The 21,686-nt window shown below is 62.0% G+C and overlaps 1 protein-coding gene across 2 annotated transcripts in view; it reads left to right on the top strand.

Moving 5' to 3' along the window:
• Positions 1-21,686, top strand: part of RNF213 (ring finger protein 213) — an 87,601-nt gene that overhangs the window by 1,719 nt on the left and 64,196 nt on the right. For both annotated transcript variants that reach the window (XM_036339256.1, XM_036339255.1), the window contains exons 2-16: positions 2,870-3,279; positions 6,113-6,571; positions 7,057-7,191; positions 7,656-7,813; positions 8,339-8,497; positions 8,733-8,938; positions 10,009-10,301; positions 11,022-11,278; positions 11,862-12,059; positions 13,593-13,818; positions 14,641-14,696; positions 15,146-15,308; positions 15,920-16,090; positions 17,266-17,355; positions 18,061-18,183. In XM_036339256.1, the coding sequence (XP_036195149.1) occupies positions 2,870-3,279; positions 6,113-6,571; positions 7,057-7,191; positions 7,656-7,813; positions 8,339-8,497; positions 8,733-8,938; positions 10,009-10,301; positions 11,022-11,278; positions 11,862-12,059; positions 13,593-13,818; positions 14,641-14,696; positions 15,146-15,308; positions 15,920-16,090; positions 17,266-17,355; positions 18,061-18,183 (3,104 nt within the window). The remainder of the gene's footprint in view (positions 1-2,869; positions 3,280-6,112; positions 6,572-7,056; positions 7,192-7,655; positions 7,814-8,338; positions 8,498-8,732; positions 8,939-10,008; positions 10,302-11,021; positions 11,279-11,861; positions 12,060-13,592; positions 13,819-14,640; positions 14,697-15,145; positions 15,309-15,919; positions 16,091-17,265; positions 17,356-18,060; positions 18,184-21,686) is intronic.

The raw sequence follows: 21,686 nt of genomic DNA, 5'->3' as shown, positions 1-21,686 counted from the left end.
GAGAAGCTCTGAGGGTCACAGACCAGTGGCCCTAGGTGGTCGGCGAGTGTCCGCTCCCTCCTTGATTCCTCGCTGTCCAGATGTCCGGTCGCGGCGAGACTGAGCGCCTGGGGTCCCAGTGGGACTTCCGCCCGCAGGGCTCCCCACCCCTCGTCCACCAGAATGGGGACGTTTGGACTGCAGGGGCCTCTGGTGCTTCAGAGACTCAACAAAATAGAAACCGATCCTGCCTGGCCCGTGTGGCTCAGGGGTTGAGCGTCGACCTATGAACCTGGTCACAGTTCGATTCCCGTCAGGCACATGCAGGACAATTCACAGGAAGGCAAGCAGGTGTTTGCTGGGGCTGCAGGGACGGTGGGACACGGACAGGACGTGGTGCAGGCCCTGCTGGCGCACCCCGCCCCCCCCCAGCCTGGACCAGGCCCTCTGTCCAAGTCCCTGTAGGCGGTCCAGGGGGAGGAAAAAGCCCGCCCTGGGTCTTTGGTTCTCAAGGTAATCGGCCTAAAATAATGCTCGGGGCAGAGACATCCTTGGGGTGAGATCCTGCTCCCTCCAGCGGCCATCCCCCCCGGCCAGGCCAGCGGCCACCCCAGGGCCCCGGCCCCGCAGGGCACAGCCACGCCCTGCAGAGACCTCGCCCTACCCTCTTCTCCCTCTGAGCACAGAGGCCTTTTGTTTTGTAAACTATTTGTATGTTTTTATTGATTTCAGAGAGGAAGGGAGAGGGAGAGAGAAACATCCATGATGAGAGAGACAGTGATCAGCTGCCTCCTGCACGCCCCGCACTGGGGGTCGAGCCTGCAACCCGGGCATGTGCCCGGACCAGGAATTGAACCCTGACCTCCTGGTTCATAGGTCAACGCTCAACCCCTGAGCCGCGCCGGCTGAGCATCATTGACCTTTATGCGGGGTGAAAGGGGGGTGTCTTTCCCCGGCTGTCGGGAGTGGTGAGTGCTGGTCCTGGTCAGTCCGTGGGAGCGCACAGTAGGGCCAAACACCTGTGCCTGAAGGAAGAGGCCTGCCTGGCTCTGCTGGCCCCTGAGCACCCATCCCTCGGGCCAGGGCTCAGGGCCACAACCCCGGGAACACACAGACTTCCTGTCTGCCGGCTCCTGGCTTCCCACCCCCGGCCCTGCCGCGCTGTTCACAGAATAGAAAGTGAAAGAAGTGGGGAGCGCTGCGGAGGGGCGTGTCCGCCTGCGCAGACTCAGACGGGCGGCCGGGACCTGCTAGGACCTCGGGGCCTGGGGGGACGGTCTGGGGAGGGCACATGGAAGGGGAATGTGTGGCAGAGTCTCAGGCTGCCCCAGGCGGGGGGTGTGGGGGAGGGAGGTGGCGGGCTCTGCCAGGCGTGATGTTGGGCTGCCCTCAATGGAGGGCTTCGAATGTCAGTCAAGTCAGCATTTGAGGGGCAGGGAGTTAGGGGGCCCCTCCCCACCCCAAGTCCCCACTGCCAGTGCCCTGGGGACTCAGGTGGGACTTCCAGGGGGACTCTGGTGCTGGAAGGTTTTGGGTGATGGTGAAGCTCTGGACAATATGTTTCGTTCTTTTTTATTTTATTTTATTTTTATTTTTTTTTAATATATTTTATTGATTTTTTTTTACAGAGAGGAAGGGAGAGGGACAGAGAGTTAGAAACATCGATGAGAGAGAAACATCAGCTGCCTCCTGCACACTCCCTACTGGGGATGTGTCCGCAACCAAGGTACATGCCCTTGACTGGAATTGAACCTGGGACCCTTTAGTCTGCAGGCCGACGCTCTACCCACTGAGCCAAACCGGTCAGGGCACGTTTTGTTCTTTTTTAAAATATATTTTGTTATTGATTTGAGAGAAACACCAATTGGTTGACTCCTGCACGCCCCCTGCTGGGGATCAAGCCCACAACCAGGCCTGTACCCTGACTGGGAATCCAACAGGCAACCTCTTGGTGCCTGGTGGCACTCAACCACTGAACCACACCGGCCATGCTATTTTTTTCTTTCTGCATTTTCTGCATTTTCTTGAGAATGCCGCAAGGGCGGGGAGGGGGGACACTGGGGCCTGAGCCGGCTGCTGTGTCCAGGAGCGCGGTGTGTGGGGGGCGCTGGGCCTGAGCCGGCTGCTGTGGGGAGGGGGGTTAGGGGGCCAGGCTGTCCTGGGACGCCACGTGCGTTCCCCTGACGTCGGGCCTGCGGGCAGCGGCTCTAGGGACGGAAGGTGTTTCCTCCTGCCCAGGTTCCCTGGCTGGTCCCATAAGTAAAGTCATAGAAGTCAGGTTAGCGAAGCAAACCCCCATGGAGAGCAGGGACCCTCCTCCCGTGGGCCCGGCGCAGGCCGCCCTGCAAGCTCCGTCCCCAGCGGAAGACAGGGGTGCGGGGTGGGGTCGGCGACCGGGAAGGCCTGCAGGTGGCCGTCATGCCGACTGGCGCGGGCCTGCAGCTCTGGTAATTGCTCCCAGGGATGGGGTCCCCTCCTCATCCTGTGCCATGCGGGCCCCTTGCCAATGCAGCAGGTTCCCCGCACGTCAGTGTTCCTCCAGAGGGGCACCTTCCCTCGCCTTCAGGGCGCCCGGGCCGCCGACCGGCATGGCTCAGTGAACAGAGCGTCGGCCTATGGACCGAAGGGTTCCGGGTTCGATTCCAGCCAAGGGCACGTACCTTGGTTGCAGGCTCCTCCCACTCCCTCCCCCTCATCCCCCTGGCCCAGGCCCTGGTCGGGCATGTGCAGGAGGCAACCCATCGATGTGTCTCCCTCTGTCTTTCCCTCTCTCTTCCACTCTCTCCAAAATCAATGGAAAAATATCCTCGGGTGAGGATTAAAAAAAAAAAAGACCAGCTCAAACGAATATTCCAGAGGGTGATGGGCTCTTCCCTTCCCTGCTTTGTAGACTCTGAGAATGACCCGAAGGCAACATCGGTGACCGAGGGGGAGAAGGAGAGCGGACAGGAGCTGAAGGAGGAAGATGACCCCCAGGCGACATCGGTCCCCGAGGGGGAGGAGAGCGGACAGGAGCTGAAGGAGGAAGATGACCCCCAGGCGACATCGGTCCCCGAGGGGGAGGAGAGTGGACAGGAGCTGAAGGAGGACGGGGCCCCCCAGGCTACATCGGTCCCTGAGGGGGAGGAGAGTGGACAGGAGCTGAAGGAGGACGGTGACCCCCAGGCGACGGTGCCCGATGGGGAGATGGAGAGCGGACAGGAGCTGAAGGAGGACGGTGGCCCCTCCTCATCGCTGGACTCCAGTGACCAGCAGGCAGAGCTGGCCCAGCCCAGCTCCCAGTCCTGGAAAAGCCAAAAAGTGAGTGCCGGCCCCGGGCGTCCTGGTTCTGCCACCGCCGCTTCCTGCCGTGGTTCCCTAGCTGCCGGCCCTGGTGCCCGAGTCCCCACGGCACCGGCTCCGGAGCTGCCCCCCGCAGTCCCACCCGTCGTCGGCCCTGCAGGCTGGGTGACAGAGCACCCCTCCCCTGCCGCTGCGCGGTCTCCGGGGCCCTGTCTGCTGGGTCCCGCCTGTCGTTTCCTCCCACCAGCCCGGGCCTGCGGCTGTGCTCTGCCCCCGGGTGCCCGCCCCTCTGTCCTCTTGGCATTGACGGTGCCGACCCCCAGGTGCCTCCGCGCTCCGGGTCAGGGCGGGCGCTCGGGAAATACCTGGGAGGCGGTTGCCTCCCAACAAGCGTCAGCCCCGAGGGGCTCCTGGGTCAGGGACCAGGCCAGGCTGCGGGCAGCTCCCGGGCAGGTTCGGGAGGCTGGGGGCAGAGTCTCCCCTCGGCCTAGGGCAGGTGTCCTCTCTGGCTCTCGGTGGATGCTCCTGGTGGCTGGGGTGGACCCGCTGCAGGAGGCACTTGGGGTCCATGTGTGTGTGTGGGGGTGTGGGGTGCATATGTGAGTAGAGGTGTGCATGTGTGGTGGATGTACATGCTGTGTGTGAGTGTGGGGGTTGTATTGGGGATGTGTGTGTTTGTGTGAGAGTATGTGTGGTGTGTATACATGGATAGATGTATGCAGCCATGTGCAGACGTGTATAGACCTGTGTAGCTGCATCCAGCTGTGTGCAGCCATGTGCAGCCCTGTGCAGCTGTGTACAGCATGCACAACTGTGTGTAGCCATGTGCCATGTGTACAGCCATGTGCAGCCGTGTACAGCTGTGTTCAGCCTTGTAACCCCTCCTCCATCTAGAGAACATTCCAGCCCCCAAAGGCTCCCTCTTGTCTCTTCCATCAAAAATCTCCTCACTGAAAAGGAAGCTGTTATTGCACGTCAAGCCCACTCGAAGGGCGTTTGTAACAGACGCGGGTGACAAAGTGAGACCGATGCCCATCCTTCCCTTCGGCACAAACACCGCTCAGCTGGCGGGTCTCCTGGCCGCCCCAGCTCCCCCATGACCCCGCTGTGGCCACTGTCCGGGCGTGCGCTCCTACTGTGCGCATTTCTGGCTCCCGTGGGAAGTCGCCACAGTCAGAATGGTCCAATGGAAGACCACGCTCATTAGAAAACATACATATGTGTACACATCATGAGGAACATGTACACATAAGACGTACACATAGAAACCATGGTGAAACTGGATTTTTGTCAAGGGAAGGTTTAGGTCTCCGCCCCAAGCCCTGCGCACGTTGCGTGCCAGGCCACCTGGATGTGCGCCCCTCCCCCCACGCTGTGTGCTGAGAGCCGCACGTCCAACCTGGTTCTGGAAGGGCCTGCGGCAGCTCCCAGAAAGCACGTACAGTGGGAATAAGAGAGAGCAGGCCAGAGGGCGATGAGGAACTGCAGCCAGAGGAGCCCAGCCCTGCAGGACCTGAGCTCAGACCGCAGGCTGAGGGTGTGGCCCGGCCCCGGGGAGAGGAAGCACGGGGCCTTCCCGGAGGCAGAGCTGCTGCAGACGCGGTGGCCTCATGCGCAGACTCGCTGGGCGCCTGTGTGCCGGGGGTCGTCCTGGGTCCGCACACGGACTTCCATTCTAGAGGGGACAGGAGACAAGCAGACGGGCATGTCGTGTTTGTGAGTGTGCGCGTGTGCAAGTGTGTGCGTGCGAGTGCGTGTGCACGTGCGAGTGTGTGTGTGTATGTGTGTGCATGTGCGCGTGGTGACATGAAGCAGGGGCAGCTGGGGAGCCTGGAAACCACCCTCAGGGTTGCCTGGGGCGGCCGTGTGTCGTGCTTGTGATTGTAGACAGACGTGCAGGAGGCCTGCTCAGGGTTCTTGGGCGATTCCAGGAGCTGACCCAGAGCGAGGCCACCCCACCCCCATGCACAGACGCACCCCATGTTCTCCCATCCCCCTAACCAGGTGACTGGCCTTCGGGGTCATGGGCCACTGGTCCTGAAGGGACTACTCAGCCCTCAGCTCGGAGCCTCATCCCCACAGGGTCCTGTCACACCTGCTTCCATAGCTGGGGACTCTTCGCCCCGCGCAGGGCCTCCTGGGGGCGCCGTGTGCCCGGGCCAGTGGGGGGCCACTCTGCCTGCTCACCAGCCCCAGCCTCTTCTCCGTTTCGATTTCCTGCACAGCATACACTCCACACGAGAGAGTCCCGCAGCGCGGACCTGCTCGCTGACGGCCCTGCGCCGGCCTGGCGGGGCTGCCCCCCCAGGAGGCCCCATGAGGTCGGCTGCGCTTGGGCCCACTGTCCCCCACTCTGTCCACTACCCCCGTCCTCTTTTGTCTCAGCATCATTCTTCCCAAGATAAAGAGATGGCAGGTGCCCGGCTGGCACGGCTCGGTGGTTAAGCGCCGTCCTACGATGGTTCGATTCCCGGTCAGGGCACAGGCCTGGGTTGTGGGCTCGATCCCCAGTGTGGGGCGTGCAGGAGGCAGCCCATCCATGATTCTCTCACCACTGATGTTTCTCTCTCTCTTGCTCTCCCTTCCTCTCTGAAATGGATACAGATGTGAGTGCATATTTAAGTTCTGGGTTTTAAAAAAGAGATGGCAAGGGGTGTCAGGATGGCCAAGTGGTCTAAGGCGCCAGACTCAAGGGACTCCCTTACCTAAAAAAGAGATGGCAGTTCCCTCAGGTGCCAGGCGCTGGTCGAGCTACGCTTGATGCTCGTGAGCAGCTGAGAGGACTTGGAGGGAAGGTGGTGAGTGTGGAGTGCACCTGGGAAGTGAAACCAGCGTCTCTCTTTCTGTCTAGAGCAAAAGGAAGAAGCAGAAGAAAAAGAACCAAAAGGCGTCCCTTTCCAAAGGGCTGGAGTCCCTGCCCGCCTCCCCCTCCACGCCTGGTAGCCTCCAATCGCTGGCAGACCCTGGGGTCCAGGACGCAGCCCCGCCCCAGAGCCCCGCTCAGCAGGGCGGGCCCCCCAGCCAGCCGCCGGGCGGAGGGTGTCCGCAGGGCCGGGCCGCTGGGGCCGCAGGGGCCGCAGGGGCCGCCTCGGCAGGAGGGTCTCCAGGCAGCGCAGCACCCCAGGACCAGACCCCAGGAGGTGCCCCCCCAGGAGGGAAGGACCAGGAGGGGGCCGGGCCCCCCGCCTCTGCCAGTGGGAAGGAGGGCGCTGCCCAGGAGCTCCCGCCGCCCACGCCGCAGGGGGACCCCTCGGAGCCCAGGAATGAGCCGCGCGCCATGGGGCAGCAGGCTGCGCCCCCCGCTTCCGGGGTGAGTTGTGGGGAGACGAGGACCAGGGGGGCCTGGCTGTGCAGGGTGGCTCCAAGGTCGCCTCTTGGTCTGGGCGGGGCGTCCTCTTCTGGGGCTCGCTCCTGGGAATGGGCGTGGGAGAGGCTGCCCTGTGCCCCGGCCCCTGACCCCATCACCCAGCCCCCGGCCCCGCCCCCGAGCCCCCATCACCCAGCCCTGGGCCCTGAGCCCCCAACCCCGTCACCCAGCCCCCGGCCCCGCCCCCGAGCCCCCATCACCCAGCCCTGGGCCCTGAGCCCCGAACCCCGTCACCCAGCCCCCGGCCCCGCCCCCGAGCCCCCATCACCAAGCCCCTGGCCTCGTTGTCTCCCAGCCCCCAACCCCGTCACCTGGCCCCGGCCCCGCTGTCACCCAGCTGGAGGCGATGCTGACCCTCACGCCGTGGAGTCCGTCTCCCTGTCCATGTGGCCCTCTTGGCCTTGATGTTTGGTCTTTATTTCTTCCAGGCGACTGATGCAGCAGCCGAGCTGGTGGAGCCAGCGGAGGGGACTGAGGTCCAGAGTGAGACGCAGAAAGCGAAGCAGAAAGCGAAGCCGCCCGGCGCCCCTGCCAGCGCCCCTGCCGCCCCCGAGCACGGCCAGGTGAGGGGCTTGTTCTGTGGGAGGCGCGGCCGGGGCCGGCGGTCTGTCCCACAGCCGCTCCTTTGGCCGGTCCTGCCACCGCTCCTCTTTCGTTCGGTTACTCCCCCGAAGGTGCCAGCTGGAGCGGGAGTGCCCGCCAGGCCTCGGAGCCCTCTCTGTAGAGGAGAGAGACGGCGTAGGGAAGGGGCGAGGGCTGAGGGCAGCGGGTGGCGCCCAGGGGCCATGGCCGGGAAGGCCTCGCCCACGAGGGGTTTCTGTGATCGCCTGAGTGGGGCGAGAGGCAGGCCCCGGGGAGATGGGGGCCGTGTCCCCAGCAGAGGGAATGGCAGGGGCAGGGCCCGAGGGTCCAGCAGGAAGCCGGAGCCACCGAGCGATGCGGGGAGAGGCCGTGGTGGGGGCGCCCAGACCCTCGCGGGCAACCTTGGAGGCTGGTGTTCAAGGTGGGGGCTGGTTCCTTGTCCCAGGAAGCTGAACCCAAAGGCAAGGCTGCCGTTTCTGGCGAGAAAGCCAAGCCGGGAGACGTGAAGAAGCCCGACCGGGGCCACAGGGGCGACGCGGCCACCCCGAAGGGCAAGGGGGGCCAGAAGGAGCTGAAAGCCGACACGCAGGAGGTGCCGAGCAGGTAGGGCGCCCGGTGCAGCGGCCCGCGGGGGCCGCGAGGTGCCCGCTCCCGGGAGGCAGGCCCAGTGCTCACCCACCCCACAGGCATTCCCCAGGCTCCAGGGAAGGCGGGGAGTCCCCGGGAGCCCGGAGGCAGCTCGGGCCTGGGCTCAGGAAGGAGGCTGCGATGTCCAAGTGCTAGCCAGCCCCCGCCTCCCCACAGCACTTCCCGGGCAGATTGTCCCCTGTCCTGCACCCACCTCCCACCCCGTGGAGGGGCGGCGAGAGGACCCACCTGCGGCGGTAGGTCTCGATGCACTTGAGTTTTGCTGGGTGCGTGTTAATGCAGGAGAAGAAATACAGGTCCATGTGTGCACGGGTGTGCACATGCGTGCATGTTTGTGCACATATGAGTATGCATGCACATGTGCGTGTTTGTGTGTGCACGTGCGCTCATGTATTGTGCACATGTGTGCATGCGTGCTTTGCATGTACGTGGCTGGATAGACAGTCGGGTGTAACGTGCTTCCTGGCGGCTCCCCTGCAGCCCCCTGAGCCCCGGCGAGGGCGTCACGGTGTTCTTCCACGCCATCCTCTCCAAGGACTTCAGCTTCGACCCCGACCAGCACCGGCTGTTCATCCGGGGCGGAGAAGAGCTGGGGGCGCCAGGATGGAGCCTCAACGTGTGCGAGCTGCACGTCGCCAAGTGAGTGTCCATCTGTGAAGTGCTTGTTAGCGAAGTTGGTGGCATTCGTTTCGAGCAGCTCTTCCCCTCTACGCGCTTGCCCTGCGTCCCCAGGCCCTGCTGCCGCCCGCAGTCCCGTCTGGGGACCAGCTGGCGTCCAGGCGTAGCTCTCGCCTGCGCTCCGCACCGAGTTTCAGAAGAACCAAGACTTCCGGAGGCTTTCCCGATGACCGGGCGGTGTCCCCTCTGTTCTCAGAGTCCTGGACCCGCACGGGGTCCTCGTGGAAGGCAGCGCCGTGCTGCCCAAGCGGCTGCTGGACCGGCCCGCGCCCTACAAGTACGTGGTCGTGAAGGGCAAGGAGGCCACGCTGTACGAGTTCATCTACAAGCAGCAGGACAAGGAGAGCAAGCAGCACGTCAACCGCTGCCTGCACCTGCGGTCGGCGCTGCTGGGCTCCGGAGGTGCGTCCCGGGGCGGCCGCGGGCACCGGCCTCCGAGGGCAGGGGCTCCCGGCTGGGTCCTCTGCTCAGCGGGGCCCCACCCACGCCATGTACAAACCTGAGCTTGGAAGCGAGTTTCCATCAGCATAGCCTGAGCGCTCACGTAGGAGAGGAAGCGAGGGAGGGATTTGTCGTGAAGGGAGGAGAGGAGAGGCAGCTGTTGAGCGAGGGGCTGGGCGGGAGGCGCAGGAGTGGGGGCGAGAGGGGCAGGAAGGGGGCCCTTCAGGGAGATGTCCACAGGGCGTGGGAGTGGGCGTGGGAGTGGGCGTGGGAGTGGGCGTGGCGGGCGTGGCGGGAGTGGCGAGCTAGTGTGGTTGCTAGTGGCCACTCTTCCTGCTCTTCATTCCTTATTCTCCGTTTTGTCTTTTTCTTTCTTTTTAAATATATTTTTATGGATTTCAGAGAGGAAGGGGGGAGAGAGAGAGAGAGAGAGAGAGAGAGAGAAACGTCAACGATGAGAGAGAATCATTGCTGGCTCCCGCACGCCCCACACTGTGGGCTAAGTGCCCTGATGCTCAACCTGAGCCACGCCGACCAGACCATCTTCTTGTTTGTATCGTTAACTGCCTCCCGTGTTTCTTTGCCGTGTTTTACACTCACCACATGCAGTCGAGTGCGTGTGTCTGTGTGTGTGCGTGAGTGTGCCTGTCAGCCCGGGCCGAGGGCTCTGTCTGCCTTGTCGCCTGTACCGTCCTTCATGGGTGGGCATCTCGTGCCCCGGAGGCTGCTGAGTGGCGCCGTTCCAGTGTAAAAGGGTTACCCCGAGCGAGCGTTTTCCTAGGGGCTCGGGTGCCGGGTCTGAACCATCGAGCTTGCCGCGGCACTCCCTGTGCGGCCAGGCCGGGACGGCGTGGCCTCCGTCTCGCGGCGTCCGCATGCCTGTCCCCAACCCAGCCGGCTCCCGCGGGCAGCCCCGGCCGCTTGCCTGCGAGGGGCACCTGCGGGATCGAGGCCCTGCCCGCCCTGCCAGCCCTCGGCATGTCCTCCCTCCCCTCTGGGCTCACTCCGCTGCTCCTGCCCCCGCTCCCTAGACTGGCACCAGTATGACGACATTATTTGCAAGCGGCCCGAAGGGAAGCTCCGGGAAATCAGGGATTACTTTCTGCGCCATTTCGTGGACCAGATGAAGAAGAACGTGAAAGGGAAGCAGCTGGCAGCCTCCATCATGCTGGACCGCGTCCTCAGCGTCCTGCAGCCCTGGAGCGCCGTCAACCTGAGCAGCTTCTTCACGCAGTTCCGCCAGTTCTCCTCCGTGGTCAGCGAGCCCATGGTCTATGAGGCGCAGGCGCAGCCCTGGACCTCCCTGAACTACCCCAAGGAGCAGGTACGGCTCGGGGCGCTGCCACTCCCTCCTCCATCTTCTAGCAGCAGCGTCACCCACCTACTAGTGGCCAGGGGACCCGGGGTGCAGTGGGCAGATGCGGATGGGGGCAGGGGGCGGGGGTGGGGGGGCCCTTTGCCCCTTTTCTCCGAATCCCTCCTCTTGGGACTCCTTTGTTCTTCCCATTGTCTTCCTCCTCCCACTGCTGGCCCCACCCCCACTAGCCCTACCCACCTGGCCACCTTGCCCTACCCCCACCACTGGCCACACCCCCACCACTGGCCCCACCCACATGGCCACACCCACCACTGCCCCCCGCCGCCACACCCACCCGGCCCTACCCCTCACCTCGCCTCCACACCTGGAGTAGAAAGAAGGGATGGAGCCCTCCTTCCTGCCTCTCCCCGGGCACTGGGGTGGGGCCTGGGCAGTTCTGAGACACACCTGGGGCCACAGCTGAGATGAGGCTGAACCACTGTGAGCACCCAGGCCCTCCTGGAAAGCCCTTTCCCTGTGCCAGGGTCTCCGATCCCATTATCGGGGCGTCTCCCGGAAATCCAGGGCAGCTGGGCCCGGAGAGGGGCTGCTCGATCACAGAGCTGTCCCTGCCCCTCGGGCCATGGCCTCTGCCGGGTGAGGTGGACCTCGGGGCAGTGATGGGGCAGTGATGGGGCAGCCCGGATGGCTTCGGCTCCATGGCCCTGTCCGTTTCCCCTGCATCAGGTGAGGGCGCACCTGTGGGAGTGTTTGCAGAAGCATATGGCGCCGTTCCTGGAGAGGCGCGAGGACACTCTGCCCCCGGACGCCCCCGTGAGGAGGAAGCTGAGGATGGGCCTGATTGCCCTGCACGTGGCTGAGGAGCTGGAGCTCCCGCTCTCGGGGCACGACCTGGGCGCCCTGTGTGACCTCCTGTGCGCCAGCGCCAGCTCCGCCCGCGACCTCCTCGACGACCTCAGCCTCATCTTTGAAACACATCAGAGGTAGTGTGTGTGTGTGTGTGTGTGTGTGTGTGAGAGAGAGAGAGAAACGATTTTATAGCCACTTTTTAAAAATATATTTTTTTTTATTGATTTCAGAGAGGAAGAGAGAGGGAGAGAGAGAAATATCAATGAGAGAGAATCATAGATCGGCTGCCTCCTGCATGTCCCCCACTGGGGATGGAGCCCGTAACCTGGGCCTGTGCCCTGACCAGAATCGAACTGTGACTTCCTGGTTCATAGGTCCACGCTCGACCACTGAGCCACGCTGGCCAGGCCCCTTCCTGTTTAAAAACTTGCTTTATACTTAGACTGACGCCAGACGCCCAGGCCCATGTGCCAGCCTGCCCAGGCCCTGGTGGGGATCACTCAGCCGCCAGTGGAAGCGGCACCATCGGGAGTTTGCCGGGGGATATTCGGTGCCCACGGCGTTGGGGGTGACGCTGAGGGTGCCCTCTCTCCCGGGGGATCAGCCACTCCCAGTGGCCTGCCCGCCCTGGGTGCACGCTGGCCTTTCCCCGGGACGTCAGGCAACGGGAGCCTGCCAGCGCCCTGGCTCACGGCAGGGCCTCTGTCCCGTTCCCAGGTGGCGAGAGTACCTGCTGAGGCTGTGCCGCAGGAGCATGGAGCTGGACGTGGGCTCCTGGGTGGGCATCCTGCCCGTGCTCCACCTCTGCGCGGGGCCGCGCCCCCCGTCCCGGCAGCCCGGGACTCAGCCCGAGGACATCTGGGCGGCCCTGGAGGGAATCCCCTTCTCGGAGTTCCGGCGGAAAAGGGCACATGAGTAAGTGTGGGCTCCCCTCCCCGCGTGGTCTCGGCGGGCCTCCCTGGCGCACGTGGTCCCGCTTCTAGGGAGCGAGCAATGCGTCTCCTCATAAAACGGCTCCGTTAGAGAGTGTGAGACATGCGATGCGCAGGGGACACCCCAACACCGCCCGCACCTTTGGGGCGCGCAGGAGCGGCTCTCAGAGGAGGCCGGGGAGCGCAGTATACAGGGCAGACGGCGAAGCCCGTTTAAGCGCAAACACTGAGTCAAAGTCAAAGGAAACGCGAAGGCAGACGAAGGACAAGAACACGGATGCAGGCGCCCGTTGCCCCGCTGGCGCTGCCTTTTGTCCGAGAAACTGTTCCAAGTGCACACCGCCCCCCCCCCCCCAAAACGAGGCGTGAATAGTGACCGGAGGTAGTGGTCGCTCCTTTGCTACTATTGGGCCCCCTTGAAACGAGAGTGCGCGTGCGTCGTGGGGAGCAGGCCCCGCGTGGCTGTTAAGGGATGGGTGGGGCAGGAGGCCGTGGTGTCGATAGGACACGGAACGTTATTCAGCCCCGAAAGGCCGTCCTGCCGTTTGCTGCAACCTGGATGAAACCTCAGGGCGTGAAGCCAAGTGAGATGGGTCAGAGCGGCACAAAGGCTGTCTGATCTCACTCATCCACGGAATCTAAAAGGGCTGGGGCGGGGGAGGGGCGGCTGTTGGTCAGAGGTGCAGACCTCCAGCTGTCAGGCGGTCCCGGGGGCTACACAGCGGGACTCGGCAGCAGGGCTGCGTGACAGAAGGGAGTGGATCTCAGAAGTTCGCCACCAAAAGGGAATGACCACAGGCCTGGGAGACACGATGCAACAATCCACAGCCTGCTACCCCTTCCAGGGACGCAGTGGTACCTATCAACCATCTCTCAGTAGAGCTGGAAGCAGTGCTTACTTCTTAGTGTTTTTGTTGTGAAACATGCATAACCTAGGATTTACCAGGGTCACCGTGTCCGTGCACAGCTCAGCGGCATTAAGCACATTCACGGGACACCCCGAGCCTTGCCCAACGGACACTCCGTCCCTGTGAAGCGCTCACTGCCCCCCCATGCCCCCAATGCCTCCTTCTGCTTCCTGTCCCCGTGGGCGGGACCAGCCAGGTGCTCCTGCCAGGGGAGCCACACGGGGGTGTCCCTTGGTGTCGGGCTGATTTCACTCTGCACCGTGTTTTCAAGGTGCATCCAGGTGGGTGAATCCTTAACGTTATTGTTTCCTTTTCATTCAATCCACCTCTTAGCACCGACATTATTTTTATTTATTTAAATGTATTTTTGTTGACTTCAGAGAGGAAGGGAGAGGGAGAGAAACATCAATGATGAGAGAGAATCCTGGATCGGCTGCCTCCTGCGCGCCCCCCACGATCGGGCCTGTGCCCTGACCTCCTGGTTCCCAGGTCGACGCTCAGCCCCTGAGCCACGCGGCGGGGCCACTTTTAAAACCCGAGCTTCCTCGATGCTTCGTCCAGGTCTGCGTGGCCCTCAGCGCCCTCCCCGCCCTGCCCTCCCTCCGCAGGAAGGAGCGCTTGCTCCAGTTCATGGTGGGGAAGAAGCACCTGCTGGATGCGGACGAGGCCCTGTTCCGGTCCTGGTTCAGCCTGCTGCCGCTGGGCGGCCTGGCCGCCTACCTGCAGGAGTTCACCGACCACCTGACTCGCTTTCCGGCGCGCGTCCTGGACTGTCTGCAGGGCACCTGCTACCGGCTGCAAGGACTCAAGGACGCCCGCCTCGGAGACCTGCAGGTCTGTGGCCTGCGGCGCCGAGGGCTCGCGGAGCAGAGGCGCCAGCCCGTTAGCGTGCAGAGCCCCGCTCCCTCCTCCCGGGAAACCACGGGGGCTCCTTCCAGTGCACTGTGCCCGGCGGCGCGGCTCGGGTTGAACCTCGACCCATGAACCAGGAGGTCATGGTTCTGCTCTTGCTCAGGGCACCGGCCCAGGTTGCGGGCTCGATCCCCAGTGGGTCTCTTCCTCTCTCCTTCTCTCTCTCTCTCTCTCTCTCTCTCTCACTTCCTCTCTCTGAAAATTTTTTTTTTAAAAAAAGGAAGAACCTAATCCCTTTGACTCATTGGATAGAGCATTGGCCTGCGGACTGAGGAGTCCTGGGTTCGATTCCGGTCAGGGGCATGTACCTTGGTTGTGGGCTCAGTCCCCAGTAGGGGGCGTGCAGGAGGCAGCTGGTTGATGTTTCTCTCTCATCGGTGTTTCTGTCTCTCCCACTTCTGCTCTGTAAAAGTCAGTAAAAAAATATTTTTTTTAAAGAAAGAAACTGCCCTGGGAAGCTCCCCGTTTCTTCCGTTTCAGTAAAACCCTCACCGTCCCTTGGTTATGTCTGCGCCAGGCAGGGGGACGTCACCCCCGCGCGTGGGGACGCGGCTGCCGTCTTCCTCTGCCATTTCGGCCGGGGGGGGGGGGGGGGGGATGGTATAACCTGGGCCGCGTGTTATTCCTGGAGAGCACGCTGAGCGCCTGAGCACCCTAAAGCGCTCGCAGGGGACGGCGCGGCTCGGCTCTGTTCCCGCGGCGGCGCCGGGGGTAATGGCTGCTGTTTCTCTCCTTCGCCCCCAGGCCGTTGACCTGACGCTGACAATGCTGCTGCACCTGCTGGACATGTTTCAGGACCAGTAAGTGGCGAAACCCAAGGCCGCCGCCGCCGTCCGGGGCCCCGCGCCATGCACATCCCCCTTCCTCTGAGTTATGCCTGTGATCCTCCTGGTTTTTGTTGTTTTTAAATATATTTTTACTGATTTCAGAGAGGAAGGGGGGGGGGGATAGAAACATCCTGCAGGCCCCACACTGGGGACTGAGCCCGCACCCCGGGCCCGGGCCCTGGCCGGGATCACGCCCGACCTCCTGGTTCGTAGGTGGGCGCTCAGCCCCTGAGCCAGGCCGGGCCGTTTGCTTTGTGTCTTGGTCACAAGTTGGCGACGGGCTGGGGTTGCCCTGCGGTTACGCTGTGCACGGGCCCAGGGGATGCCTCCGCTCGGGATTTACCCGGAAGGACCGCGCCCTGGCGGCGGGCGCTGTTTCCCGTTTCCCGGGCCCCGTGATTTCCCGTCACTCTGCTGCGCAGGGTCCTCGAGGCGCCCTCGGTGCCGTCCTACCTCACCGTGTGCCTGAAGCTGCACGAGGCCGTCTGCGGACTTGCCAAAGGCACAATGACTTACCAGCTGCCCGAACTGCCCGCCTTGTCCGCGGAGATCGTCTGCCGCGTCATCAGGCTGAAAACGGTGGCGGTGAGTGGGGCCCGGCCCGGCACGCCCCACGGCCACGGAGTGTCCAGTGCCCCGCTCACGGGCTGGGCCAACGCCAGGACTGGGTGGCCCAGTGGCCGCTTGTCACCCGCTCGGTGCCGGCTCCCTGCGGCTCTGTGCGTGGAGGACGCCGTGTTACCAGGCACCTGGGCCCCCGGGCTCCTGTGGGAGGGGGGAGTTGACGCGCAGATTGTCAGGTGACTGGGCAGTTACAGAGCAGAGCAGGTGGCCGGCGGCTGTGACACCCCAGTGCGCGTCCACGGGCCGTCTTTTCCACTGAGCTTTTCCCTACACTTTAAAAAATATATATTTTTATTGGTGTCAGAGAGGAAGGGAGAGGGAGAGAGAGATACAAACATCAACGATGAGAGAATCATGGATCGGCTGCCTCCTGCACGCCCCACACTGGGATCGAGCCCACAACCCGGGCCTGTGCTCTGACTGGAACCGAACCCTGACCGCCTGGTTCACGGTCAACACTCAGCCCCGGAGCCACACCGGCCAGACTCCCCTCCACTTGAACGTTAACAGCAGCAGAGGCCGGACCAGGACGAGTCTCTCCCCCTCCCTCCCTGCCTCCCCTTTGCTAACAGGACTCCGCAGAGGCGCAGGGCAGCGACTCGGGAACCAGGACCTCCGTGAGGGGCGTGGTCCAGGGAGCCCTGAGCACCACAAGGGCGTGGCTCGAAGGGACCTTCAAGCAGAAGATGTTCAGCAGCTCCTATGCCGCATCCGTCAGGTTCACCTACAGCGAGGAGATCCAGGTGAGCCTGCGACCCCAGCCCCGGGCCTCGGCGGGTGGTCATCCTGGGGGACCTCAGCAGGTGGCCGGCCTGGGGGACCTCGGCAGTGTCTGACCTGGGGGACCTCGGCGGGTGGTCATCCTGGGGGACCTCGGCAGGTGGCCGGCCTGGGGGACCTCGGCGGGTGTCTGTGACCTGGGGGACCTCGGCGGGTGGCCAGCCTGGGCCTGGGCCTCGAGCCCCGCCCCCCAGCGGGATCTGCAAGGCCAGGCGCTGGTCAGGCCGCCGGCCGGAGCCCCATGGGGGCAGACCTTGTGGGGAGGCGCTCTGGGGCGGGGCTGGGGGCACTGGGGTCTGGCTCGGTGCTGAGGTGATGAGTGAAGTTTATGACCTTGGGCGTGGAAGGAAAGGGTGAACTCAGGTGCTGCTTGAAGGGAGGCTGGGCAGGATGGCATCTGAAGTGAGAGAGACCTTGAGCCCCAAGGTGGGCAGTGGGGTTTCCAGGGCGACAGGCCTGGAATAGAATCATGGCCGCGGCGGAGGGTGGGGACCTGTTGGCCACGGGGAGGGCGGGGCAGGGTGGCCACGGGGAGGGCGGGGCAGGGCGGCCACGGGGAGGGCGGCCATTGGGTTGGGCTCGGGCTCGCGGGCAGGGGCTCCTCCAGGCTGGGAAGGGCGCCTGCTGGGGAAGCTTTTGCCGCTCCCCTTTGGGTTTTTATTTTTTATTGTCGTCTTTTTAAACATATTTTTATTGATTTCCAAGAGGAAGGGAGAGGGAGAGAGTAACATCAATGATGAGGGGGAATCACGGACCGGCTGCCTCCTGCACGCTCCACAATGCGTTCCAGCCCGCAACCGGGCCTGTGCCCTGACCGGGAATCGAAGCGTGACCTCCTGGTTCACAGGTTGCTGCTCAGCCCCTGAGCCACGCGGCCGGGCGGGAACCTGACATTTTTCAGAACAAAACCTTGAGGGGGATTCTTCCCAAGTCACAGCCAGTTGCACGTGAAGGGCCGTGCGGCTTCCAGGCCTTCGTGTTCCAGGCGGAGCTGGGTGCCCTGCCCGCCGCCCACGGCGCACAGGGACAGCAGCCGGGTCCCACGCAGGTGCCCCTCCTGCAGGGCAGCGCCCCGCGTCCCCTCAGTCGTTGGGAGACAGCTTGCGGCACTTCCTTGTCCCTCCCCTGTGCCTTGCAGGTGAGGCGGCGGCTGGTGGAGATCCCCTTCCCCGAGGAGCACGGCTGGAAGGCGACCTTGCTGGGGGACCTGGCGGCGCGGCTCAAGCAGGTACCGGGGTCGGTGCCATGCTTCTCAGGGCGAAGGCAGGTCGGGAGCCCCGACACCCGTGCCCGCCTTGCCGGGGGCCCCGGATGGAATTCCAGAGAACGACTGGGGCAGGGGTTGCCACCAGGGGAACCCCAGGCACATGCAGGCCCCCGAGCGGCCGGTGGTGACAGGAGCCTGTTAAACCCGGTGCGGGGGGGACGGACGCAGACCTGCTCGTTGTGCAGTTCAGGCCCAGGGCCCTCGGAAGTTCGAGGCTGATTTTGCTGTTGCTGTTACTGCTCACCCGAGGATGTTTTTCCGTTGATTTTCGGAGAGTGGAAGGGAGCGGGGGAGACAGATGATGTGAGAGAGACACATCGACTGGTTGCCTCCCGCGCGCCCCACACTGAGGATCAAGCCCTAAACCTGGGCATGTGCCCTGACCTGGTTCATAGGTCGCCACTCAGCCACCGAGCCCTGCCGGCCGGGCACAACTCACCCGTTGTTGCAAACTGCAGCGCAGGCGCCTCTGCCGAGCCGGCATGGAGCCTGCATGTGGTCTTGCTGTTGGTCTGGTGTTGGGGGCAGTGAGGACGCACTGAGTGTGGGGGCGGGAGGAAGGTCCCATCAGTGGGGACCGGATAGGAGAGCAGGAAAGTGAGAACCACGGGGCATCGGTGTCCCCGGGCTCGGAGTGCGCCCCCAGCCCGCCCCTGTGCTCCGCAGGAGTCGCCGCGCACGCAGATCTCCGCCTACTGCAGCTCCGACTGGGCGGCCGCGGGCACCGACGACAGCGTGTCCAGGTGCTTCGAGAACTGCGTCATCGAGGCCGTCAGCTCAGCCTGCCAGGTGAGCAGGCGCCCGGGTGCGCTTGGGGTCCCGGCTGCCAGGTGAGCAGGCGCCCAGGTGCGCTTGGGGTCCTGGCTGCCAGGTGAGCAGGTGCCCGGGTGCGCTTCGGGTACCAGATGCCTCCGAGGTCAGCAGGGACATCGTCGGGAAGGGCTGGCCAGGGTTGGAAGGGCTGGAACCCGGGACCCGGGACCCTGGACCAGCTCCTGGAGGTGCCGCTCAGATTCCCGCAGTGCGCGCTGTGACGTGTGGTCAACCCAGCCGCGCACTTGTCACCTTGAGTCCGGCGGTGTCCCGCTGCTCCTGAAGGTCCCGTGAGGTCCCCGCTCCTGGTGTGTGCTGTCTCCGACCCCGCACCGGCACAGTGAGAGACGCCAAACGTTGACAACACATTTATGGAGGAAAAGTGACCCTGTCCAGCCACTTAGGGATTTTTTCTGCAAAATAGGGAGATCGTCTGCCCCACATCGCCTCTCAGGGGAAGCCTCCTCCTTTGTATGTGTGGGTGTGCGCGTACTTGTGTAGGCATGTGCACACTACATGTATGTGCACACACGTGTATGCGGACGCATGTAGCCATGCATGCACAGGCATGTGTGTAGACGTGTGTGCACATGTAGGCATGTGTGTGTGCAGGCATATGTGCGTGTAGGCATGCGTGTGCATGTGCATGTGGGGTTCTCTATACGAAGCTCATGTCACCTGTGAATGGCTTTTCTTCCTTCCAATCTGGGCCTGTCACGCCCGTCCTTGCTGACTGCGCGGCAGAAGCTCTAGGCCACGTGGCGTGGAGAGCAGGGCCCTCGTCTTGATTCCCTCTCCCCGAGTGTGGGGTCAGCTGGGCCCAGGCCCTTTCCCGGAGGGAGTGCCTCCGGCCCCGGGTGGGGGGTGGGGTGGAGGGGGCGTGGTTCTCTTCATGAAAGGGCTTGGATTGTGTCCAGTACTTTCTTAGCCTATTGAGATGGCCGTGCGACTTTTTTCTATGATGTGATTATTACATTAAGTTGTTTTTTATGTTTTTTTATTTTATTTTATTATTATTTTTTTAATATATTTTTTATTGATTAAGATATTACATATGTGTCCTTGTCCCCACATTACCCTCTACCCCCCCCCCCCCCTCATGCCCTCACCCCTGCGTTGTCCATGTCCATTGATTAGGCCTATATGCTTGCATATAAGTCCTTTGGTTGATCTTTCCCCCTTACCCCCACCCTCCCCTACCTTCCCTCCAAGTCCCGACAGTCATCAGCTTATGTTGTTCATTATATTCCACAAATGAGTGAGATCATGTGGTATTTATCCGCTCTCCAGTTCCATCCATGCTGTGGCAAATGGTCAGAGTTCCTTTTTCTTCTTCCTCTTCTTAAAGAATACCTTTCAGCATTTTGCCGGGGTCCAACCCCAGCAGGTCCAGGGGTTCCCAAAGGCGTAGACGGAGTCGGCGAAGAAGGAAGGACACGGAGACAGTGTTCAGTTGATCAGCAGCCTAGCCAGGATCTCTAGCCAGGATCTCCAGCCAAGTTCTGGTCTGGATCTCCAGCGAAGTTCTGCTGTTTATTGTCTTGTTACATCCGTATTTATACCAGTTGATTTTAATCCTGTCAATTTCTATTACAAAGGTTAGGGCGTTTCTTATCTCCATTCCAGGGAGTAAAGATTATGTAGCTTAAGCATGATTGTTTGTAGTTAAAGTGATTAACTACCCGCCTGGCACTTAGTTAAGGAGTTTCATCCCCTCCCTGACTTCAGGGAAAAATTCCTACCTGGGGAAACAACCTTTCTAGGAGAGGCATCCCCTCCCTGACTTCAGGGAAAAATTCCTACCTGGGGAAACAACCTTTCTCGGAGAGGTGACCTTGGTTAAAACACACAGCGCTAAGGGGAGCAAACATATTAAGAACAGTATGCTATATACGCCAGGTCCCTTGAAACATATGCTGTGCAGATGTTTCTTTCCTGCAGCGACTGTGTCAAGCAGCAAGGATGGACCGGCTTCCGACAAATTCCCCCTTTTTTATTTTTTAAATGATAGCGCATGCAAATCAGTGGCCACCTCTCAGATTGGGCCATTTAAGTCTCGGAAGAAGAGTGGCAAGCAATGATAGTGAGCATAGCTATAAACATAGTGGATGGAGCGCAGAAGGAGCCCCATTCCTGTAGAAGGTTGCCGGCCTCTTCAGTCAAGGGATTACAGCTGTCCTCAAGTTGTTGGTTTGGTTGTCTTTGTTGGTCTGGCTAGCGGGCGGCGTCACTGGCGACAGGCTTCCCGAAGCGTCAGCAAGTTGAGGGGCTGCATCAAAGGGTCCATCAGGGCCGTGGTTGATGGTGGTGTCGATGTCCGAGAAGGAGTAAGCTGTGCCCTCTGTATCCAACTGATATGGAAAATGGAGGGTAGTAGAAAAAGAAGAGAAAGCAAAAGAACTACAAGGCATGGAAGTGTTTAGAAAAAAGAGGGAGAAGAAAGGGAAGAATGCAGCATCCTGACACAGCCCTTTCCTTCAGCTGCCCCTTTCCCTGTGGTCCAAGGTAGAAATGGGAAACAAGTCCTGTTGCAGTGAGAGGGCAGCTGCTGTCAGCCAGTCTCTGTCTTTACCTGGGTCCCGATCTGAGCTGGGCATGGGAAGCAGGAAGCAGCCATGGGGACAGGAGACCTTCCTCAGAAGGGCCGAGTGTTCAAGCCCCTGCACCATTGGGGAGGGGGGTCTGTGCCCCACCTTTGTTGCACCCCAAGTTTTCTCCTACTGGCCCCCGACTGTGCCTGTCTTAGGTTGCCCCACCCTGTGGAGTCTTACCCGTCGTTGACTACCAGCCATCTCTGGGCCAATTAGGGTGATGTGAGGTTCAGTTTTGTCTCCTTGATAGCCTATGTCCCTCTGGCCTCCATGCCCAGCAACTGCCTTGGGATCCCCTTGCCTGCTGGCGGGGCTCTGGCATTGATCATAGGGAACTCAGGTTTCTTCTCTAGAGAGGGCCCAGCTTACGCCATTGGGCCAGAGACAGATCCATGGTACCAGCCACCATGCGGCTTCAACCTCAGCATGAACAGAGAGCTCAGGCAACATCTATGGGCAATTGGATTGTAAGAAGAGGGTCCCTCTTGACACAAGGGTAAGAGGGGCCAATACAGGACAAAGGAGAGTCCTGGAACAGGGCTTTCTCAGCCCAGGATGTCAGGCTCTTGGCCCAAGACAACTCCATGTATGGGGCATATACCAAACACCCCTAGTCACGGCATAAAAGGGAGATGCCCTTCCTGGAACAGTAGGGTAGGGAGATTCTAGAAAAGGCTGTGTTCAGGAAAGAAGGAGAAAGGCCAAAGAACCAGCAAACAAGTAGTTAGATTTTTAAAAAAGGAAAAAGGAAAGGAGATGTGGGGCAAAGCTGGGACATGTGGAAAGACAAAACGGAGGCACATGTGATCCTCCCAATGGACAGATTGTTCCAGCTCAGGTCTGCACATCTGCTGCAGATGGGCACTGGTCAGGTGTGCTATGATGAGG

Source organism: Myotis myotis, unplaced genomic scaffold (assembly GCF_014108235.1).
Source record: "Myotis myotis isolate mMyoMyo1 unplaced genomic scaffold, mMyoMyo1.p scaffold_m19_p_17, whole genome shotgun sequence".
In the NCBI taxonomy this organism is placed as follows: Eukaryota; Metazoa; Chordata; class Mammalia; order Chiroptera; family Vespertilionidae; genus Myotis; species Myotis myotis.
This window is presented reverse-complemented; position numbering and strand designations above follow the sequence as displayed.